Source organism: Carcharhinus amblyrhynchos, chromosome 24 (assembly GCF_965287045.1).
Source record: "Carcharhinus amblyrhynchos chromosome 24, sCarAmb.v2.hapA, whole genome shotgun sequence".
Lineage (NCBI taxonomy): Eukaryota > Metazoa > Chordata > Chondrichthyes > Carcharhiniformes > Carcharhinidae > Carcharhinus > Carcharhinus amblyrhynchos.
This window is the reverse complement of record NC_137347.1, coordinates 3,363,110-3,383,336: the sequence shown is the minus strand read 5'-3', so window position 1 is coordinate 3,383,336 and position 20,227 is coordinate 3,363,110. Positions and strand designations below refer to the sequence as shown.

Genomic DNA, 20,227 nt, shown 5'->3' with positions numbered 1-20,227 from the left:
AAAGATACATGTCCTGGTGAATTGAAGGGCTTTAAACCAAAAATTAGAAATTTCAAAGGAAAGGCAGAGGCGAAGATCAGATTTTTGATTTGGATAAAGAAAAAGGAGTGGACAGGAAGAGTCAGAGGGTTTAACATAGAAACATAGAAAAACTACAGCACTGTACAGGCCCTTCAGCCCACAAAGTTGTGCCAAACATGTCTCTACCTTACTAGACTTACCAGTAAAAGTGTAATAGCAAATTAGGATGCAAAAATTGGTAGTAAAAATAAAGTGAAGTATTCTTTATCTGAATGTGTGAAGCATTTATTTAAGGTGGGTGAACTCATGCCACAAGTAGAAATAAATGGTTTGGATTATAGTGACATGGTGACCAGGTGACTAAAGCTGGGAAATAAATATTCCAAGGTACAAAACTTTTCAGAAAGTGAGGAGAATGGGAAGAAAAGGTTGATAGTAAATGATGACATAAGGACTGTCTTAAAAAAGGACCTTAGCTCAGAAGATCAGGAAATAGAATCAATGTGGACAGAGATTAGGAATAACAAAGGTCATAAAATGTCGGTAAGAATGGTTTATAGGGCCTCCGAACAGTAGCTTTGCTCTTGAGTAGGACATTAAGCAAAAAATAATTGGAGTTTGTAACAAACATTGTTGTAACAAACATTGGGAGAAGGGCAGCAGCTACCCAGCAGTCTTTAAACTTCCGGAGGGCAGTTGCCATGCTTTGGGAAGATGCAGTTCAAATGGCAAATTTTGAATGATGCGGACTGTCCTAGACCAATAATTACCCATAAAAGGTTGGAAGAATTATAATTATTTCTGTGTGACTCTAACATTGATTCAGCCTGACCACCTATGGGACACTCCCTCCTCATGTCACCCCCAAGTCCCTGCACCCTACTGCCACCTCCTCCACACTATCCAATAGAATTCCCCTGCCACCCACTAACACCACTGACACCACCCCTGTGTCTCCTCTTCCACACCAGGCCCTCTGACCATCTGCCTACAGGACTGCCTCCACCTGTTCCCCATAACCCTTCCAGCTACCCATATGACTTCACCACCACCCTGCTACTAATTACCTCACTATTACCCCTCCCAACCCACTTAGGATCTTCCCCCATTATGTCTTGGCATCTCTACCTCCACCGTGCCACTGGGACTATTGGATATTCCCATTCCACACTCAACTCCCAACCTGACAGCAGCTCCCCTCCCCCCCCCGCCTCTCCCCCAGGCCACCACAGACCTGAGTCAAGCAGATTCCCCTTTCCCTCAGACCTGACCCAACCAACCCCTTGACTCCCCCCCTCCAAGTAATGTTTAGGTCAATAACCTTGGCACGAAGAAAAGCACATACATTGAAAAACTCCCTCGATTCTAAAACTGTCCCAACAATTTGGAAGTTAGATGGCATGGTGGCACTGCTGCCTCATAGTGCCTGGGACCCGGTTTCAATTCCTGGCTTGGGACACTGTCTGTGCAGAGTCTGCACGTTTTTACCATGTCTGCGTGGAATTCCTCCAGATGCTCCGGTTTCCTCCCACAGTCCAAAAGACATGTAGGTTAGGTGCGTTGGCCATGCTAAATTCTCCCTCAGTATACCCGAACAGTGTTGGAATGTGGCGACTAGGGAATTTTCACAGTAACTTCATTGCAGTGTCAATGTAAGCCTACTTGTGACAATAATAAATATACTTTAAACTTTATTTAACATCTGTATTTAAGAAAGGGGGGGAGCAGAACTACAGACCAGTTAACCTGACAACAATCATTGGCATCTGTTCTGAAGAAAATTTGAACAATTCACTTAGAAAATCATCACACAGTCAGAGTCAGCATGGTTTTACAAAAGAAAAATCCACTGGAATTTTACTGCTCTGCCCACCACAGAATCAGAGCGGGCGAAGGGCAGGCAATGGAAATGTCTGTAGTATTTGGGCAGGAATTTCTGGTCTCGCTCAAGCGAAGCCATAAAATCCCACCCATCGTGTACGAGAAATTCATTAGAGTTTTTTGAACCAATCAGCAGAGGCAAGATACAGGGTAGGGTTTAAGAAAGCAATTATGAGAGCAGAGAGGGAATATGATTAAAGTTCTGGCTGGTAAAAGTGGGGAAAATTTAAAGATATTCTATAAGTATTTCAATGGGAATAGGATAACCAGGAAAAGAGTGTGGCCCATTAAGGACAAAAGGGGCAAGCTGTGGGTGCAGCCAGAGGACATTGGTAGAGTGTTGAATGAATACTTTACATCTATCTTCACCCCAGAGAATGAGGACAATGGTGTGGAATTTGGAGAGAGTGTGTGAGGTTCTTGAGCAAGTTGATGTATGCAAGGACAAGGTATTGCAGGTGCTGGCAGCCTTAGAAGTGAAAAAATTTCCAGGTCCAGAATTTTGCCCTTGTCCGCTGTGGGAGTGAAGGGAGGAGATTGAAGGGGCTCTGTTCCGAATTTTTAATCCTCTCTGGCCATGGGAAGGTGCCAGACAACTGGAGAATAGCTAATGTGGTTTTACTATTTAAGAAGGCTTGTAGAGATAAACCACGGAACTACAGACCAGTGAGTCTCACGTCAGTGACAGGGAAACTATTAGAGAACCTTCTAAAGAAGAGCATCTATCTTAACATAGAGAGGCAAAACTTGATCATGGACTCAGTACTCCAGGCTTGCTTCACTAGCACCTTGGGTGCAACATAGCCACACTGTTTTTAACATGATTCGCTAGCATGATTCATCAGGGGGAGGTCACACCTAACAAATTTAATTAAATTTTTAGAGGAGTTTACCTAGTGTGTAGACAAGGATAGTGCAGTCGATGTAGTTTATATGGATTTCAGCAAAGCCTTTGACAAGATCCCGCATGGGAGGCTTGTAAAGAAGGCAAACATACATGGGATACAGAATAATTAAATAAAGTGGATTCAAAATTGGCTCAGTTGTAGGAGACAGAAGGCTGCTTTAGTGACCGGAAACCAGTGTCCAGTGGCGTACCACAGGTATCTGTGTTGGGCTCCCTATTGTTTGTTATGGAACTCGTTAGCGGGGAGGTAGTGGAAGCAGATACGATAGTGAGTTTTGAGAGGCATGGACAGATACATGAATAGGATGAGAATGGAGGGATATGGTCCCCGGAAGTTTAAGGGATTTTGATTAAGTGGTCTGTGCAGACTTGGAGGGTCGAAGGGCCTGTTCCTGTGCTGTAATTTTCTTTGTTGTTTGTCTGCAGAGGGATATAGATAGTTTAAGTGAATGAGTAAGGATCTGGAAGATGGAATACAATGTTGGTAAATGTGAGATCATTCATTTTGGTGGGAATAACAGCAAAATGGACTATTATTTAAATGGTAAAAATTGCAGCATGCTGCTGTGCAGGACCTGGGTGTCCTTGTTCATGAATCACAAGAAGTTGGTTTACTGGTGCAGCAGATAATGAAGAAGGCAAATGGAATTTTGTCCTTCATTGCTAGAGGGATAGTGTTTAAAAACAGTGTGGCTATGTTGCACCTAAGGTGCTAGTGAGGCAAGCCTGGAGTACTGAGTACAGTTTTGGTCTCCTTACTTGAGAAAGGATGTGCTGTTATTGGTGCAGAGGAGATTCACCAGGTTGATTCTGGAGTTGAGAGGGTTGACTTATGAGAAAGACTGAGTAGACTGAGACTATACTCATTGGAATTTAGAAGAATGAGGGGGGAATCTTATAGAAACATAAAATTCTGAAGAGAACAGAATTGAATATCCAGGGGTATCAGACAATTCGGAAGGATAGACAGGAAGGAAAAGGAGGTGGGGTGGCTCTGTTAATTAAGGATAAGAGTAGGGCTTTAGTGAGAAACGATATAGGCGTTAAGGAGTAAAATGTGGAATCAATGTGGGTGGAGATAAGGAATAGTAAGGAGAAAAAGTCACTGGTGGGAGTAGTCTATAGGCCCCCAAATAATAACCTTGAGGTGGGGCGGGCTATAAACAAACAAATAACAGATGCGTGTAAAAACGGAATCATGGGGGATTTTAACTTTCATATTGATTGGTCAACTCAAGTCGGACGCAGTGGACTCGAAGAGTTCTTAGAATGCTGTTGAGATAGGTTCTGTAATATACTGTTCGAGGAAACTATGAGGGAGCGATCTATTTTAGATCTGGTCCTGTGTAATGAGACAGGTAAAATTAATGATCTCCTTGTGAGGGAACCACTTGGAATGAGTGGTCACAATATGGTTGAATTTCTAATACAGATGGAGGGTGAGAAAGTAGGGTCCCAAACCAGTGTCCTCTGCTTGAACAAGGGGGAGTACAATAGGATGAGGGTGGAGTTGGCTAATGTAGACTGGGAACGCAGATTAGATGGTAGGACAGTTGAGGAACAGTGCAGGATTTTTAAGGAGATTTTTCTCAGTACTCAGCAAAAATATATTCTAGTGAAAAAGAAGGAATGTAAGAAAAGGGATAACCAGCCATGAATAATTAAGGAAATAAAGGGGAGTATTAAATTAAAAACCAATGCATACAGAGTGGCCAAAATTAGTGGGGAACGAGAAGATTGGGAAAGCTTTAAAAAACAACAAAGAACGGCTAAGAAAGCAATAAAGAAAGGAAAGACAGGTTATGAAAGTAAACTAGCACAAAATATGATAGCACAAAAACTGATAGGAGAAGTTTTTACAAATGGATATATAAAATATAAAATGGAAAAGAGTGGCTAAAGTAAATGTTGGGCCCTGAGAAGATGAGAAGGGGGATTTAATAATGGGAAACAATGAAATGGCCAAGGCCTTAAACAAGTTTTTTTGTGTTGGTCTTCACAGTGGAGGACACAAATAGCATACGATAATTGACAATCATGGGACTGTAGCGGGTGAGGACCTTAAAACGATCACTATTACTAAAGAGGTAGTGCTGGGTAGGCTATTGGGACTAAAGGTAGACAAGTCCCCGGGTCCGGATGGAATGCATCCCAGGGTACTAAAAGAAACGGCAGAAGTAATAGCAGATGCATTCGTTGTAATTTATCAAAATTCACTGGACTCTGGGGAGGTGCCAGCTGATTGAAAAACAGCTAATATAATGCCACGATTTAAAAAAGGAGGTAGACAAAAGGCAGATAACTACAGGCCGGTTAGCTTAACATCCATAGTTGGGAAAATGCTGGAATCCATCAATAAGGAAGAAATAGCAGGACACCTGGAAAAGAATGCTTCAGTCAAGCAGACACAGCATGGATTCATGAAGGGTAGTCATGTTTGACGAATTTACTGGAATTTTATGAAGATATAACAAGTGCAGTTGACAGAGAGGAACTGGTAGATGTGGTATATTTAGATTTCCAGAAGGCATTCAATAAGGTGCCTCACAAAAGGTTGCTGCATAAAATAAAGGTCCACGGAGTTGGGGGTAAAGTGTTAGTGTGGATTGAGGATTGGCTATCTAACAGAAAGCAGAGAGTCAGAATAAATGGGTGTTTTTCCGGTTAGCAGACGGTAACAAATGGCATGCCACAGGGATCGGTGCTGGGGCCTTAACTGTTTACCATATACATAGACGATCTGGAGGAGGGTACTGAGTGTAGGGTAACAAAGTTTGCTGATGACACAAAGATGAGTGGGAAAGCAAATTGTGTGGAGGACACAGAAAGTCTGCAGAGAGATTTGGATAGGCTAAGTGAATGGGCAAGAATCTGGCAGATGGAGTATAACATTGGTAAATGTGAGGTTAGCCACTTTAGAAGGAATAATAGTAAAATAGACTATTATTTAAATGGTGAAAAATTACAACATGCTACTGTGCAGAGGAGCCTTGGGGTCCTTGTGCATGAATCACAAAAGCTCAGTTTGCAGGTGCAGCAGGTGATCAAGAAGGCAAATGGAATGTTGGCCTTTATCACAAGAGGGATGGAGTGTGAAAGCAGGGAGGTCTTGCTGCAATTGTACATGGTACTGGTGAGGCCACATCTGGAGTACTGTGTACAATTTTGGTCCCTTTATTTAAGAAAGGATATATTGGCTTTGGAGGGGGTGCAGAGAAGGTTCACCAGGTTGATTCCGGAGATGAGGAGGTTAACTTATGAGGAGAGATTGAGTAGACTAGGCTTGTTCTCATTGGAGTTTAGAAGGTTGAGGGGCGATCTTACAGAGATATATAAGATAATGAAGGGGCTAGACAGGGTAGAAGCAGCGAGGTTATTTCCACTTAAAATGGAAACAAGAACTAGGGGGCACAGCCTCAAAATACAGGGGAGTCAATTTAGAACAGAGTTGAGGAGGAACTTCTTCTCCCAGAGGGTAGTAAATCTTTGGAATTCTCTGCCCATTGAAGCAGTAAAGAAACTCGTTAAATGTGTTTAAATCACTGATAGATTTTTGACCAATAAGGGAATTAAGGATTTATGGGGAGCAGACGGGTAAGTGGAATTGAACCACTATCAGATCAGCCATGATCTTATTGAATGGCGGAGCAGGCTTGAGGGCTAGATGGCCTACTCCTGCTCCTATTTCTTATGTTCTTATAAGATAGAAGCAAGGAGGTTGTTTCCAGTGGCGGGTGAAACTAGAACTAGGGAGCATGGCCTCAAAATAGGGGGGAGCATATTTAGGACTGAGTTGAGGAGGAACATCTTCACACAAAGGGCTGTGAATCTGTGGAATTCCCTGTCCAGTGAAGCAGTTGATGCTACCTTGCTAAATGTTTTTAAGGCAAAGATGGATGAATTTTTGAACAGTAAAGGAATTAAGGGTTATGGTGAGCAGAAGAATAAGTGGAGTTGAGTCCACGAAAAGATCAGCCATGATCTTGTTGAATGGGAGAGCAGACCTAGTTCTTACTTTCTTATGTATAGAACTTTGCTGAGGCCAAAGCTGGAGTACTGTGTGCAGTTCTGGTCACCACATTATAGGAAAGATGTGATTGCATTGTAGGCGCTGCAAAGAAGATTCACCAGGATGTTGTCTGGGATGAAATGTTTAAGTTATGAAGAGAGGTTGGATAGGCTTGGGTTGTTTTTGATGGAGCAGAATAGACTGAGAGGCGATCTGATCAAGGTGTACAAGATTATGAGGGACATGGACATGGCGGCATTCTTCCTGTAGTTGAAGGATCAGTCATGAGGGGACACAGGTTAAAAGTAGGGGCAGGGGGTTTAGGGGGATGTGAAGAAAATCTTCTTTCACCCAGAGGGTGGTGATGGTCTGAAATGTATTCCCTGTGAGGGTGATGGTCATTTGTCTCACATTCTTTAAAAAGTATTTGGACAAGCACTTGATACATCATAACATTCAGGATTATGGACTAAATGCTGGTAAATGGGATTAGGTAAGTAGGTCAGGTGGTTCTGATGTGTCAGTGTAAATTTGATTGGTCAAATCTACACTCTGTGATTCTTGTTACTAATAGAGTAGATAAATGGGAATCAGTGGACACAATATATGTCAGTTTCCAAAAGGAGTTTGATAAATTGTCGCACAAAAGATTAGTATGTAAAATAAGGGCTTCCGGAGATAAGCCAATATATTAGCATGGGTGGATGATTATTTAATGGACAGCAAACAAAGTACAGGCACATTGTGGCATTTTCAAATTGGCTGGATATAACTAGGTCACAAGGATGAGTGCTGGGGCTTCAGCTGTGAAAGAGAAATTGAGAGCAATATACCTAAAGGTGTTCATGAAAAGCTAGGACAAAAAGAGGCTGACAGAGGATGTTGATAGATGGACAACAAGGTGACAGAATATATTGTGGGCAAGCATGAGATTATTCATTTTGGTAGTAAGGATAGAAAAATGAATACTTTTTACAAGTCATGAACTTATCAGTGGTGATGTTTAGAGATACTTGGGTGGGCATGTACAAGGATCACAGCAAGTTAGCAGATACAGCATAGATTGAGAAGGCAAATGGCATTTCAGTTTTTTTTCCAAAGGGAGTGGATTACCGAGCAGGAAACAATGCCCTCTAATGAAATGAAGAAAGGGACTTGGGAGTCAACCCATATCCCTCATGTTTCTCTTTACAGTTTAATAAAACACCGTTTTTTGCTTTTTATCAATAACAGATATGTTCCTTTGAAACTGATTATGTTTTTTGCTTGTTTCCAGCTGCTGGTTGTCTTTGGAAGGAGGCCTCCTTTACGCATTTGTTGGACCGGCTGCAATCATTGTATTGGTAAATTGTATTTTTAATGATGCATGTTACATGACTTGGACAAATGTCATGTAACTGAATATTGTAAGAAGTCTCACAACACCAGGTTAAAGTCCAACAGGTTTATTTGGCAGCAAAAGCCAGTAGCTTTCGAGGCACTTGCTGCCCCTTCGTCAGGTGAGTGCCTTGTTTGTGAATAGAACTCCCACTCACCTGCTGAAAGGGCAGCAAGCACTCAGAAAGCTAGTGGCTTTTCCTACCAAATAAACCTGTTGGACTTTAACCTGGTGTTGTGAGACTTTTTACTGTGTTTACCCCAGTTCAACACCGGCATCTCCAGATCATGTAACTGAATATTAACAGTTTTACATGGATGCATGCCATAAGTCATGGAGATCGTTTATAGAAATCTGTGCTTTGCACTTGCTTTATTTTGGAAATTGTAGGAACAAGTTATTAACTCTGAGTTTCTGATCCCCAAATTTTGTCAACTGTTGGCTTTTCTGGATTCATTTATACACAAATGAATATGTGTTGCTTTATCAGTATTTCTATTAAGCAATTCTTGCGTTCTGTATTTTGAACAAACATGTTAAAAAAGCATAGGTTATTGACCAGAGGAAATTTACTAGCAGTTCTTTAGCATACTGATACACAAGGCAACAAAAGGAAGTCAGACTACCTCCATTAGGATCTTTTAGAACTAACTGGTCTTTGAGAATGTGGACAAATATTTTAATTATTATTTTATCAATTTGATTCAAAGTAGTTGATCAATAAACCACCAATTTTATATAAACACCATCTGTGAAACCTCTCAATTTATGGAGCTCAAAAATAATTTTATTTATTAATTAGATGTGGATGTGGCTGGCTGGGCCAGCATTCATTGCCCATTCCTAATTGCCACTGAACTGAGTGGTTTGCTAAGGCATTTGTGAATCAACCACATTGCTGTGGGACTGGAGTCACATGTAGGCCAGACCAGGTAAGGATGGCAGATTTTCTTCCCTAAAGAACATTAGTTAAGCAGATGGGTTTTTATGACAATTTTAACAACGGTTTCATGGTCATTATTAGACTTCTAAGTTCAGATTTTTATTGAATTCAAATTTTACCATCTGCCATTGACTGAATGAAACCCAGGTTTACAGAGCATTGCCTTGAGTCTCTGGATTACAAGCCCAATAACAATACTACTACCACCGCCTCCTACTCTCGCACATTACATTACAAACTGATGATTCTCCAGAACACAACATGTTTGTCAAATCTTCAAGTGACGCAGAGCAATGCAATTTTTGTAAACTGAATTAAAGCCTGAATGAGCTTAATTTTGTTTTCCCCTGGAGAAAATGTGGACTTCGCTTCAATTGTGAGAAATGCTTCTTGATTAGAACTGTCTGAAATGCATTGCCTCCTTACTCTTGGTTTTCATTTACAAGGTAAACATGCTCATTGGGATCATAGTATTCAACAAACTTATGTCCCGTGATGGAATTTCAGATAAGTCCAAAAAGCAGCGAGCTGGGTAGGTATTGACTTTTGTGTTTTTACTGTAATGTGACATATTTTATTTTGTTTAGCTTGCACTTTATTTTGTGATATTGAATGTCACATTTGAAATGACCACTACACTGCACCTGTCAACTATCTTTTTACTGTCTGTAAAGTTTATTTTCTCGTTTGTAATTCTGTTAATTAAAATTCCTCAATATTCATTTGAAACCGATCAGATTGATTTCAAGAGTAATGTTTATACCTAATTGCCTTACTCCAGGGTCCCTTAGAATGGCTCAAAATTTATAAAGACCCCATTTCTAAGAACATAAGAAATAGGAGCAGGAGTAGGCCATCTAGCCCTTCGAGCCTGCCCCGCCATTCAATAAGATCATGGCTGATCTGAAGTGGCTCAGTTCCACTTTCCCGCTTTCTCCCATAACCCTTAATTCTTGTCTATCAAAAACCTATCTACCTGTGACTTAAATATATTTAGCGAGGTAGCCTCCACCACTTCAACGGGCAGAGAATTCCAGAGACTCATCACCCTTTGAGTGAAGAAGACCCCCCCTTATCTTGAGGCTGTGCCCTCTAGTCCTGCTATCCTTTCTAAGTGGGAAGAATCTCTCTACCTCTACCCTATCCATCCCCTTCATTATCTTATATGTCTCTATAAGAGCCACCCTCATCCTTCTAAACTCCAACGAATACAAACCCATGAGGTCTTTGAGGATGACTGAATTTTCAGGAATCGCAAGCTCAACTGACTTCCCATTTTGAACTGTACAATTGGAAAATTGTGCTGCATGCTCAGGGTAAACAACCAACTGAAAGTCACCATGACTTTCACCCAGCAGAGAACAATACAGATGAATGATGTCACCAAGACAAGTTGCAGACTGCCATGTAAAGTACAGTCATGGAGAAATGTGACCACCTGTGTACAACACATGGAATTGTTATAGTGAAGGCTGGAAGTATCATGTAAGCTTTAATATCCGGAAACCACATGGCAGCGATAGGTTAGGAACGGTGCAACATAACAAGAGTGTGTGTTCCCTATTTGGAAAAGCTTTGAAAAAGGACCTGAGGAATTTTTTTTTTTTGCTTAGAAGAGAACACAAAAATAAAGCATATCTCCTTCACAGTTTAAATTGTGAATTTACAGAATGAACGCCCACAGAGCATGACAAATACTAAATCAATCAAAGCTTTGAAAAAGCCAACAAGACTCATTCCTAATTTAGTAAACTAATGATGCAGTCTCAACCTGTCATTACAACTATTAGCAAACCGTGAACCAAGTCACATTGAACAAAAACAATTAAAGTTAAGTTAAGGATATGTCTGACATTCTTAAGTTGCCAGAAATCAAAGAGCTTTCTTGAACTGAATAGTACAAGTGCACAATTAGACTGTACAGAATAAAGAATGGCAGGAGAAAGCGATTAGAGTAGTTAAGTCAGATGTGGGTCAGGTGTGGAGCTTGCACCACTCCAATGGCCTCTCTCTTTGTGATGATTTCAGGAGGGTGGTGGTTGGGCAGGGTGGATGTCTATAATCAACTTGTGTGACAGCAAAATACAAGCAAGAACAAATTTCCAGTTGTCTTTAAATTAGGCCTGATTAGTAAATTCCTCTCTGATACTCACGAGGTGACCAAACCAAGTCCACACTACAACACTAACCTTGACAACTCAATGCCGTACCTACCTTTTTCACCAGATCATCTTCACCCAACCAGAAAGAGATTTAGTTCTCTTCTGAAGGGGCAACCTCTTCCAGAAATCCACTCTTCTCTGGGAATTGGGCGGTGGGGGAATGGAATGCCCTGCCTGCTGCAGTTGTAGATGCGCCTAGTTTGGGGGCGTTTAAGAGGTCCGTGGATAGGTTTATGGATGGAAAGGGATTGGTTTAGGTTAGAGGGTCATTGCTTTTTTCTTAATTGGTCGGCGCAACATCGTGGGCCGAAGGGCCTGTTCTGCGCTGTAATGTTCTATGTTCTAATTGAACCTTCTGCAGACACCTCACCTAGATCTGACTTCATACAAGTTTTAATGTATCCACTTCTAATATTTAACTATTAATTCAAACTAAGCAAATTCCCTTATTCACCTCATTATCTTACACACCTCTACATGATACCTCCTCAGCTCCATCTGTATGTTTATGAGTAACAAAGATGTTTTTCTTCATTTGCTTGGAATTAATCTAGTACCACTTCTCTGTATCCTTTCAAAAACCTCAACAATACCAACCTCTCAGTCATCGTTAAATGATGAATGTGGTCATTAAGAGCAAGTGGCACTTGCTGAGCAATGTAAAAGCGAAATACTGCAGATGCTGGAATCTGAAACAAAAGCAGAAAATGCTGGAAAATCTCAGCAGGTCTGATAACATCTGTGGGAAGAGAATAAAGCCAATGTTTCAAGTCTGGATGACCATTTGTCAAAGCTGAGAGCAAAGAGAGTCAGTAAAACTTGATGAGCATGGGGTGTTCGGGGGATGGATGTGGGGCAGGGTGTGGCTGGAATGGGACAAAGGGAATGTAAATGAGGGTACAGAAATATAAAAGGCTGAGAAGGTGCTAAAAAGTGTTCATTCAGTGATCAGAATGCGAGAATAGCAGGACAGAGGTGCAGATTGTTAAAGGATTGCCAGGATGGGTGCAAGAAGGAGAGCTGGAGTGGAAAGTGGAAAAATGGAGATGAGAAAGAAGGATGATAAAATGGATGAATGGTAAGAAACAAAATAAAGTAAAACAAATGGAAATGGGATGAAGGTAAAAATTAAACCCATTCACATGATATGAGCATTGTTGACAAGACAGCCTTTATTGTCCATCCCGTATTACCCCAAGAAAGTGGTGAAAGGCACTGCAGTCTGCATGTTTAGTTACACCTTCAGTGCTTTTATGAATGGAGCTCCAGGATTTTGATTCAGCAACATTGGAAGAATGGCGATGTAGTTCTGAGCCAAGTTGGTGTGTAATTTTGCAAGTGGTAGTGTTCCCATGTTTCTGCTGCCCTTGCCATTCTAGGTGGTAGAGGATATAGGTTTAGAAGGTACTGTCACAGAAGCCTTGATGGGTTACAGCAGTGCATCTTTTAGATTGTACATGCTGCTGCCACTTGGAGTGGTGGTGGACAGAGCAAGTCTTTAAGTTGGTAACTAAGGGATTAGGCTACTTTATCCTGGATAGTTTCAAGATGTTTTTGGAGCTTCACCCAGCTGTTCGATCACACGCCTAACTTGTTCCTTGTAGATGGTGAAAATGCTTTCTGGAATCAGGAAGTGGGTTACTTGAGCTCTGGCCTGTTCCTTTGTCCCAGTATTTCTGCGGCTGGTCCACTAATGTTTCTGGTCATTGTTGACCCTTTCACATCACATCCAGGATGTTGATAGTAGGGGATTCAGTGATAGTAATGCTGTTGAATATCATGGGCAGATGGTTAGATTCTCTCTTGTTCGAGATTGTCATTGCCTGGCACTTGTGTCGCAAATGTTACAAACCAAGCCTGAATAATGTCCAGATGTTAATAGCTTCATTATTTGAGGAGTTGTCAATGAAACTAAAACTGCAATTATCAGTGAACATCCCTACTTCTGACCTTATGATGGAGGGAAGATCATTGAGCTGAAGATGATTATACTTGGACATGTCACAACCAGCATTTTTCATACTAAATGAGACTCCAACCGGTGGAAAGTTTTTTCCTCGATTCCCATTGACTTCAATTTTACAAGGGCTTCTTGATGCAACATTGGGTCAAATATTGCCTTGGAGACAAGGCCAGTTCCTTTCCCCTCATCTCTAGCATTTGATTCTGGACCCAAGCTGTAAGGAGACCTGCAGCCAAGTCATTCTAGCAGAAACTTGACTGAGCAGGTTGTTAGTGAATAAGTACCAGTTGACACCATTGTCAATTACATCCTCCATGAGATTGATTACTGATGATTGAGAATGGATTAAGGGGACAATAATTGGCTAGATAGGATTTCTTCTGCTTTTTGTTGATATACACGAGAAGACCTAAACCGGATATATACTCTCACTCAAGCCTGACCAAGGATGCAAGGATAAAATAGTTTTCGTCTCACCCTAATTGATGCTTCACAGCATTGCTTCTTTAGAGATCTATGCACTAGAACACGCAGATCTCTTTTTCTGTTCTCCTGCAGCTCTAATGGCGAAAAACTGCAGCAGGCGAAGGTGCAGAGGGACCTCGGGGTCCTTGTGCATGAGTCGCAAAAACCCAGCCTGCAGGTGCAGCAGGTGGTCAGGAAGGCTAATGGGATGCTGGCCTTCATAGCGAGGGGGATTGAATATAAAAGTAGGGAGGTCTTGCTGCAGCTGTATAGGACACTGGTGAGGCTGCAGCTGGAGTACTGTGTGCAGTTTTGGTCGCTGCACTTACGCAAGGATATTTTGGCCTTGGAGGGAGTGCAGAGGAGGTTTACTAGGCTGATGCCGGAATTGAGGGGGTTGAGCTATGAGGAGAGGCTGAATAAACTAGGCTTGTACTTGTTAGAGTTTAGAAGAATGAGGGGAGATCTCATTGAGACATATAAGATGATGAATGGGATGGATAGGATAGAGGTGGAGAGACTCTTCCTGCTCAGAAAGGACAGTAGGACTAGGGGGCACAGCCTCAAGATAAAGGGGGGGGTGGTTTAGAACGGAGTTGAGGAGGAACTTCTTCACTCAAAGGATGGTGAATCTCTGGAATTCTCTGCCCGTTGAAGTGGTGGAGGCTGCCTTGCTAAATATTTTTAAGGCGCGGGTTGATGGGTTTTTGATAAGCGAGGGGATTAAGGGTTATGGGGAGAGGGCGGGAAAGTGGAACTGAGCCACGACAGATCAGCCATGATCTTATTGAATGGCGGGGCAGGCTCGAAGGGCTAGATGGCCTACTCTAGCTCCTATTTCTTATGTTCTTATGTTCTAATGCTTTTCCTTGGAGGTGTATTTATGTTTAGCATTCAACTGCCCACATGCGTGAAATGCTGCATTTTTCCAAATTAAATTTCACTGATCATACAAAAACCTAATCTCCCAACACATCAAGACCTACCTGAGCACCATCTACATTCCTAACATTCCCACATGATGTTTGTATATTTTTTACAATTTTACACCTACAACTAGACCATTAATTAAAAAAAGTAAAGAGCAACAGCTCAGTGTTGGGTCCAATGGAACACTGCTGGCAACAGGTCTCCAAAGAAATCCAAAGACGTCTTTAACTACTTCCTGATCTACAAGCCAACCACAATCCAGACCAATATATTATCGCTAATGCCCTGATATCTGAGATACAATCTTGTAGGGATGATTTTTCTGTAGTACCCTTGTCAAAAGATTTTTGGAATTTGCTTAAATAAACAAAGTTTACTGGGATCCAACCCCCCCCACCACCATACGATCAAATTTGTAAGTCATGAATGGATCAGCAAATGTTATCATGGATATTGTAACCACTTCCACACTACTGAGGGTGGGTTCCAGGCTCTCTGCCCGTGCTCCAGACTCCTCCCTGCTCATTGACATTGAGCGCAGACTTTCCAGAATGCCTACCAGGCACAAAACATTTCTATAGGCCTATCAATCCACCTCCTGCTGCAGGCCACTCCAATGATGCTCTGCCATTACAGCAGAAATAATAGTCAATCTGATCCTCCAGCAAGCTGGCTCTTGTACTAACCTTGTTCCATAAGAACATAAGAAATAGGAGTAGGAGTAGGCCATCTAGCCCCTTGAGCCTGCCCCGCCATTCAATAAGATCATGGCTGATCGGAAGTGGATCAGTTCCACTTTCCCGCTTTCTCCCCATAACCCTTAACTCCATTATCGATCAGAAATCTATCTACCCTTGACTTAAATGTATTCAATGAAGTAGCCTCCACCACTTCAATGGGCAGAGAATTCCAGAGATTCATTACCCTCTGAGAGAAGAAGTTCCTCCTCAACTCTGTTCTAAACTGCCCACCCCCCCTCCTTATTTTGGGGCTGTGCCCTCTAGTTCTGGTTTCCTTTCTAAGTGGAAAGAATCTCTCTACCTTTACCCTATCCCAGCCCTAGATACTCGTGCCCAGTGTATCAGCACATGCAGATTCCACCTTTAAGCTATCCTCTAAAGTACATGCAATACGGCATCTGAACTGATGTCTGCATGTGTTTCTACTTCATTGCTGTCTTCCTGCTTTTCTAGTTTCTCTTCTACCCTTTGGTTGTAATTCTTCACCAGCTGAATGGAGAAATGCACAAAGATAGGATTATGATAACAGCATGTATGGAAAACAAGAAGTGCATGCTTATACCACCTGAAGTTTGTAAATCAGGAGAGATTAAAAGATGAAGGGAAATCACCTTCAATACTTTTTTCCCTGTCACTGCTTTGGCTGCTGCAATATTGGCAACTAGCATCTTCTCCAAAGGGTAAATGAGGACAGGGTAGCTGTCCTTATCCCCTGCCACTTAGGTAAATCTTGCATCAGTTAAAAGCCACCTTGTCCTGCAAGAGAGAAGCAAGTGTGTCAGCAAGTGTGGTGCAGTCTGTTTGGATCATATGGCTATCATAAGAATATAAAGATCAGGAATAGAGTGCATGGCCTCTCAAACCTGCTTCGTCATTTAGTACAACCATGGCTGATCTTGTGCCCCAGCTGCACTTTTCCACTGCTTAGCGTATTTCTTGATTCCCTGAAACAAAAAATCTGTCTGTCTCAGCCATAACGATACTTAACAATGGAACATTCACAATCCCCTGAGGGATAGATTTCCAAAGGTTCGCAGCCTTTTCAAAAAAATTCTCCTCATCTCAGTCCTAAATGATTAGCCCTTAAGCCTGAAATTGTGCCCTGTTTTAGATTCCCCAGCTAGAAGAAACAACTTCTTAGTGTCCACTCTTTCAAACCTCTTCAGAATCATAGAACCCTACAGTACAGAAAGAGGCACTTCGGTCCATTGAGTCTGCACCGTCCACAATCCCACCGAGGCCCTACCCCCATATCCCTACATATTATACCCACTAATGCTTCTAACCTACGCATCCCTGGATACTAAGGGGTGATTTCTTAGCATGGCCAATCAACCTAACCTGCACATCTTTGGACTATGGGAGGAAACCGGAGCACGCGGAGGAAACCCACGCAGACACGAGAAGAATGTACAAACTCTACACAGACAGTGACCTGAGCCTGGAATCGAACCCAGGACCCTGGAGCTGTGAAGCAGCAGTGCTAACCGCTGTGCTACCATGCCGCCCATCAACCTAACCTGGACTGTGGGAGGAAACCAGAGCACCCGGAGGAAACCCACGCAGACATAAGAACATAAGAACATAACATAAGAACATAAGAAATAGGAGCAGGAGTAGGCCATCCAGCCCTTCGAGCCTGCCCCGCCATTCAATAAGATCATGGCTGATCTGTCGTGGCTCAGTTCCACTTTCCCGCTTTCTCCCCATAACCCTTAATTCCCTTGCCTACCAAAAACCTATCTACCCGTGACTTAAATATATTTAGCAAGGTAGCCTCCACCACTTCAACGGGCAGAGAATTCCAGAGATTCACCACCCTTTGAGTGAAGAAGTTCCTCCTCAACTCCGTTCTAAACTGCACCCCCCCCCTTATCTTGAGGCTGTGCCCTCTAGCCCTGCTGTCCTTTCTGAGCAGGAAGAATCTCTCTACCTCTACCCTATCCATCCCCTTCATTATCTTATATGTCTCTATAAGATCCCCCCCTCATCCTTCTAAACTCCAACGAGTACAGACCCAGTCTATTTAGTCTCTCTTCATAGCCCAACCCCCTCATCTCCAGTATATGACGCAAGGAGAATGTGCAAAACTCCACACAGACAGTAACCCGAGCCGGGAATCGAACGCAGGACCCTAGAGCTGTAAAGCAACAGTGCTAACCACTGTGCTACCATGCCGCCCATCAACCTAACCTGTACATTTTTGGACTGTGGGAGGAAACCGGAGCACCCAGAGGAAACCCACGCAGACAAAAGAAGAATGCGCAAAGAACTTTGGATGTTTCAATGGGATTACCTCATCCTGAACTCCGCAGAGTATGGGCCCAATTTGCTCAGCCTCTCATCCCAAGAACCATTCCTGCAAACCTCCAGTCTATAGCCTTTCAGGCAAGTGTGTCCTTCCTTAGACGTGGTTGAATATCTGGTTCTGTATGAAGGGCTGTTAGATATATTAAGTGTGGTTTGTGTCAGTGTTAGGATGTGAGAGTGAAATGACACTATATAAATGTTAGGTATGAGATCTGATTGAGAGAGATTGTTGATAGTTGAGAAATTGGGGTGTAGTGAATTGAGCAGTCTCTGAGGCTAAATGTGCAGTTGGTAAAATATGACATTGGAAGATTAATTTATTGACCATGACCATTTGTTTGATGTCGATAACCATCTCACAGCATCGCATCCAAGGCTAGAAACCTGGCATTGGCTGCTCCCGCTGTCTGCTCCCACTGCCTTTCTATGTGTATCTGGAAGGCTCCTGGTGCTCTGTGGATACAGGTCTTCTTTCTTGAGCCTCCTATGGATAAAGGACCCCTTAGCTGCTTTTGTTTCTGAGCTTGTTGACTAAGAGCAAGCGTCAGATCAAACCCAAAATGGAGGCAATGCTTTATCTTATCAGCTTGGATCTTGGTTGTCTTTTATGTGGATCATGAATTGGATTCAACTGGATTTTGAATTTGGTTCTTGGAGCAAGCAAGGAATAGATTTGGGTTTGCTCAGTCCACTCTGAGCATTGGCTTTATAACTTTAAGGATGGAGTAATAAAAAAAATTTCTGACTTATTTTCAACCTCTTGCACCAAGGCCTTTTTGGAATTATTCTTTAGCAGGGCATGGATGTCACTGGCTAAGCCAGTATTTTCATTACCAGTTCCCTAGTTGCATTTGAAAAGGTGGTGGTGAATTGCCTTCTTGAACCGCTGAAGTATGTGTAGTGTAGATATACCCACAGAGAGAAAGTTCCAGGATTTTGACAGTGAAGGAACAGTGATATAGTACCAAGTCAAGATATTGTGTGGCTTGAAAGGAAACTTCCAATCAGTGGTGTTTCCATGTATCAGTTGCCCTGGTCCTCCATGGTGGTAGAGGCTGTGGGTGCGATTGAAGGAACCTTGGTGAGTTGCTGCAGTGCATCTTGTGGATACTACACAAAGCTGCCACTGTGCATCAGTGGTGGAGGGAGTGAATGTTGCAGGTGGCGGATGCAGTATTAATTAAGCACCATTCAGGACTGCTTTGTCCTGGATGGTGTTGAGTTTCTTGAGTGTTGTTGGAGCTGCATTGGTCCAGGTAAACGGAGGGTATTTCCTTACATTCCTGACTTGTGCCTTGAAGATGGTGGGCAGGCTTTGGAAAATCATTCTCTGCAGATTTCCTAATTGCTGACCAGCTCCTGACGCCACAGTATTTATACGGCTGGTCTAGTTCAGTTTCTGGTCAGTTGTTATCCCAAGTATGTTGATTGCAGGAAATTCAGTGATGGTAATGCCATTAAATGTCAAAGTGAGACAGCAGAAATCTCTCTTGATGGAGATGGTCATTGTCTGGCACTTGTGTGGCACAAACATTATTTACCACTTATCAGCTCAAGAGTTACTGTTGTCCAGTTCTTCTTCATATGAGCACAGATTGCTTCATTGTCTGAGGACTCGTGAATAGGGCTGAGCATTGTGTGATCATCAGCAATCATCCCAACTTCTGGCCTTATTATGAAGGGAACATCATTGATGAAGCAGCTAAAAATGTTTGGGTCTAGGACACTACTCTGAGGAATTCCTGCAATGATGTCCTGGGATTGAGACGATTGATCTCTAACAACCACAGCCATTTTCCTTTGTGTCAGGTATAACTCTAACCAGTGATGAGTTTCCTCCAACTCTCATTGACTCCAGTTTTGCTAAGGCTGCTTCCCCACTCAGTCAAATGCTGCCTTGATGTCAAGGGCAGGCACTCTCACCTCACTTTTGAGTTCAGCTCTTCTGCCCATGTTGTACTAAGGTTGTAATGATATCCAGAATTGAGTGGCCCTGGCGGAACCCACACTAAACATCAGTGAGCAGGATATTGTTGAATGAGTGCTATTTAATAGCCCTGTCGATGACCCCATCTATTACTTTGCTGATAATCAAGAGTAGACTGATTGGCTGTGTTGGATTTTTGTGGACAGAACATTCCTGAACAATGTTTCACATTTTCTGGTAGAGGTCAGTGTTGTAGCAGTCAGGGATCTGTTTGGCTAAGGGCACAATTCACTCTGGAGCACAAGTCCTCTATTGCTGGAATGTTGTCCGGACCTATAGCTGTTGAGTTTCCAGTGCCTTCAGCAGTTTCTTGAAATCATGTGGTGTGAATGAAACTGGCTGAAAACTGGCAACTATGATGCTAGGACCTCAGGAGGAGGCCAAGGTGGATCATTCACACACAAATTCAGGTGGAAGCTGATTGCGAATGCTTTATCTTTTTCAAGGATCTGCTGTGCCCCTCCATCTTTAAGGATGGGGTATTTGTGTAGCCTTCCCAACCTGTTGGTTGTTTAAATGCCCACCACCATT

At 42.5% G+C, this 20,227-nt stretch overlaps 1 protein-coding gene across 6 annotated transcripts in view; it reads left to right on the top strand.

Annotated features, from left to right (window-relative positions):
• Nucleotides 1-20,227, top strand: part of adgrb2 (adhesion G protein-coupled receptor B2) — a 930,376-nt gene that overhangs the window by 810,750 nt on the left and 99,399 nt on the right. For all 6 annotated transcript variants that reach the window (XM_080211622.1, XM_080211621.1, XM_080211620.1 and 3 more), the window contains 2 exons: nucleotides 8,095-8,161; nucleotides 9,586-9,671. In XM_080211622.1, the coding sequence (XP_080067748.1) occupies nucleotides 8,095-8,161; nucleotides 9,586-9,671 (153 nt within the window). The remainder of the gene's footprint in view (nucleotides 1-8,094; nucleotides 8,162-9,585; nucleotides 9,672-20,227) is intronic.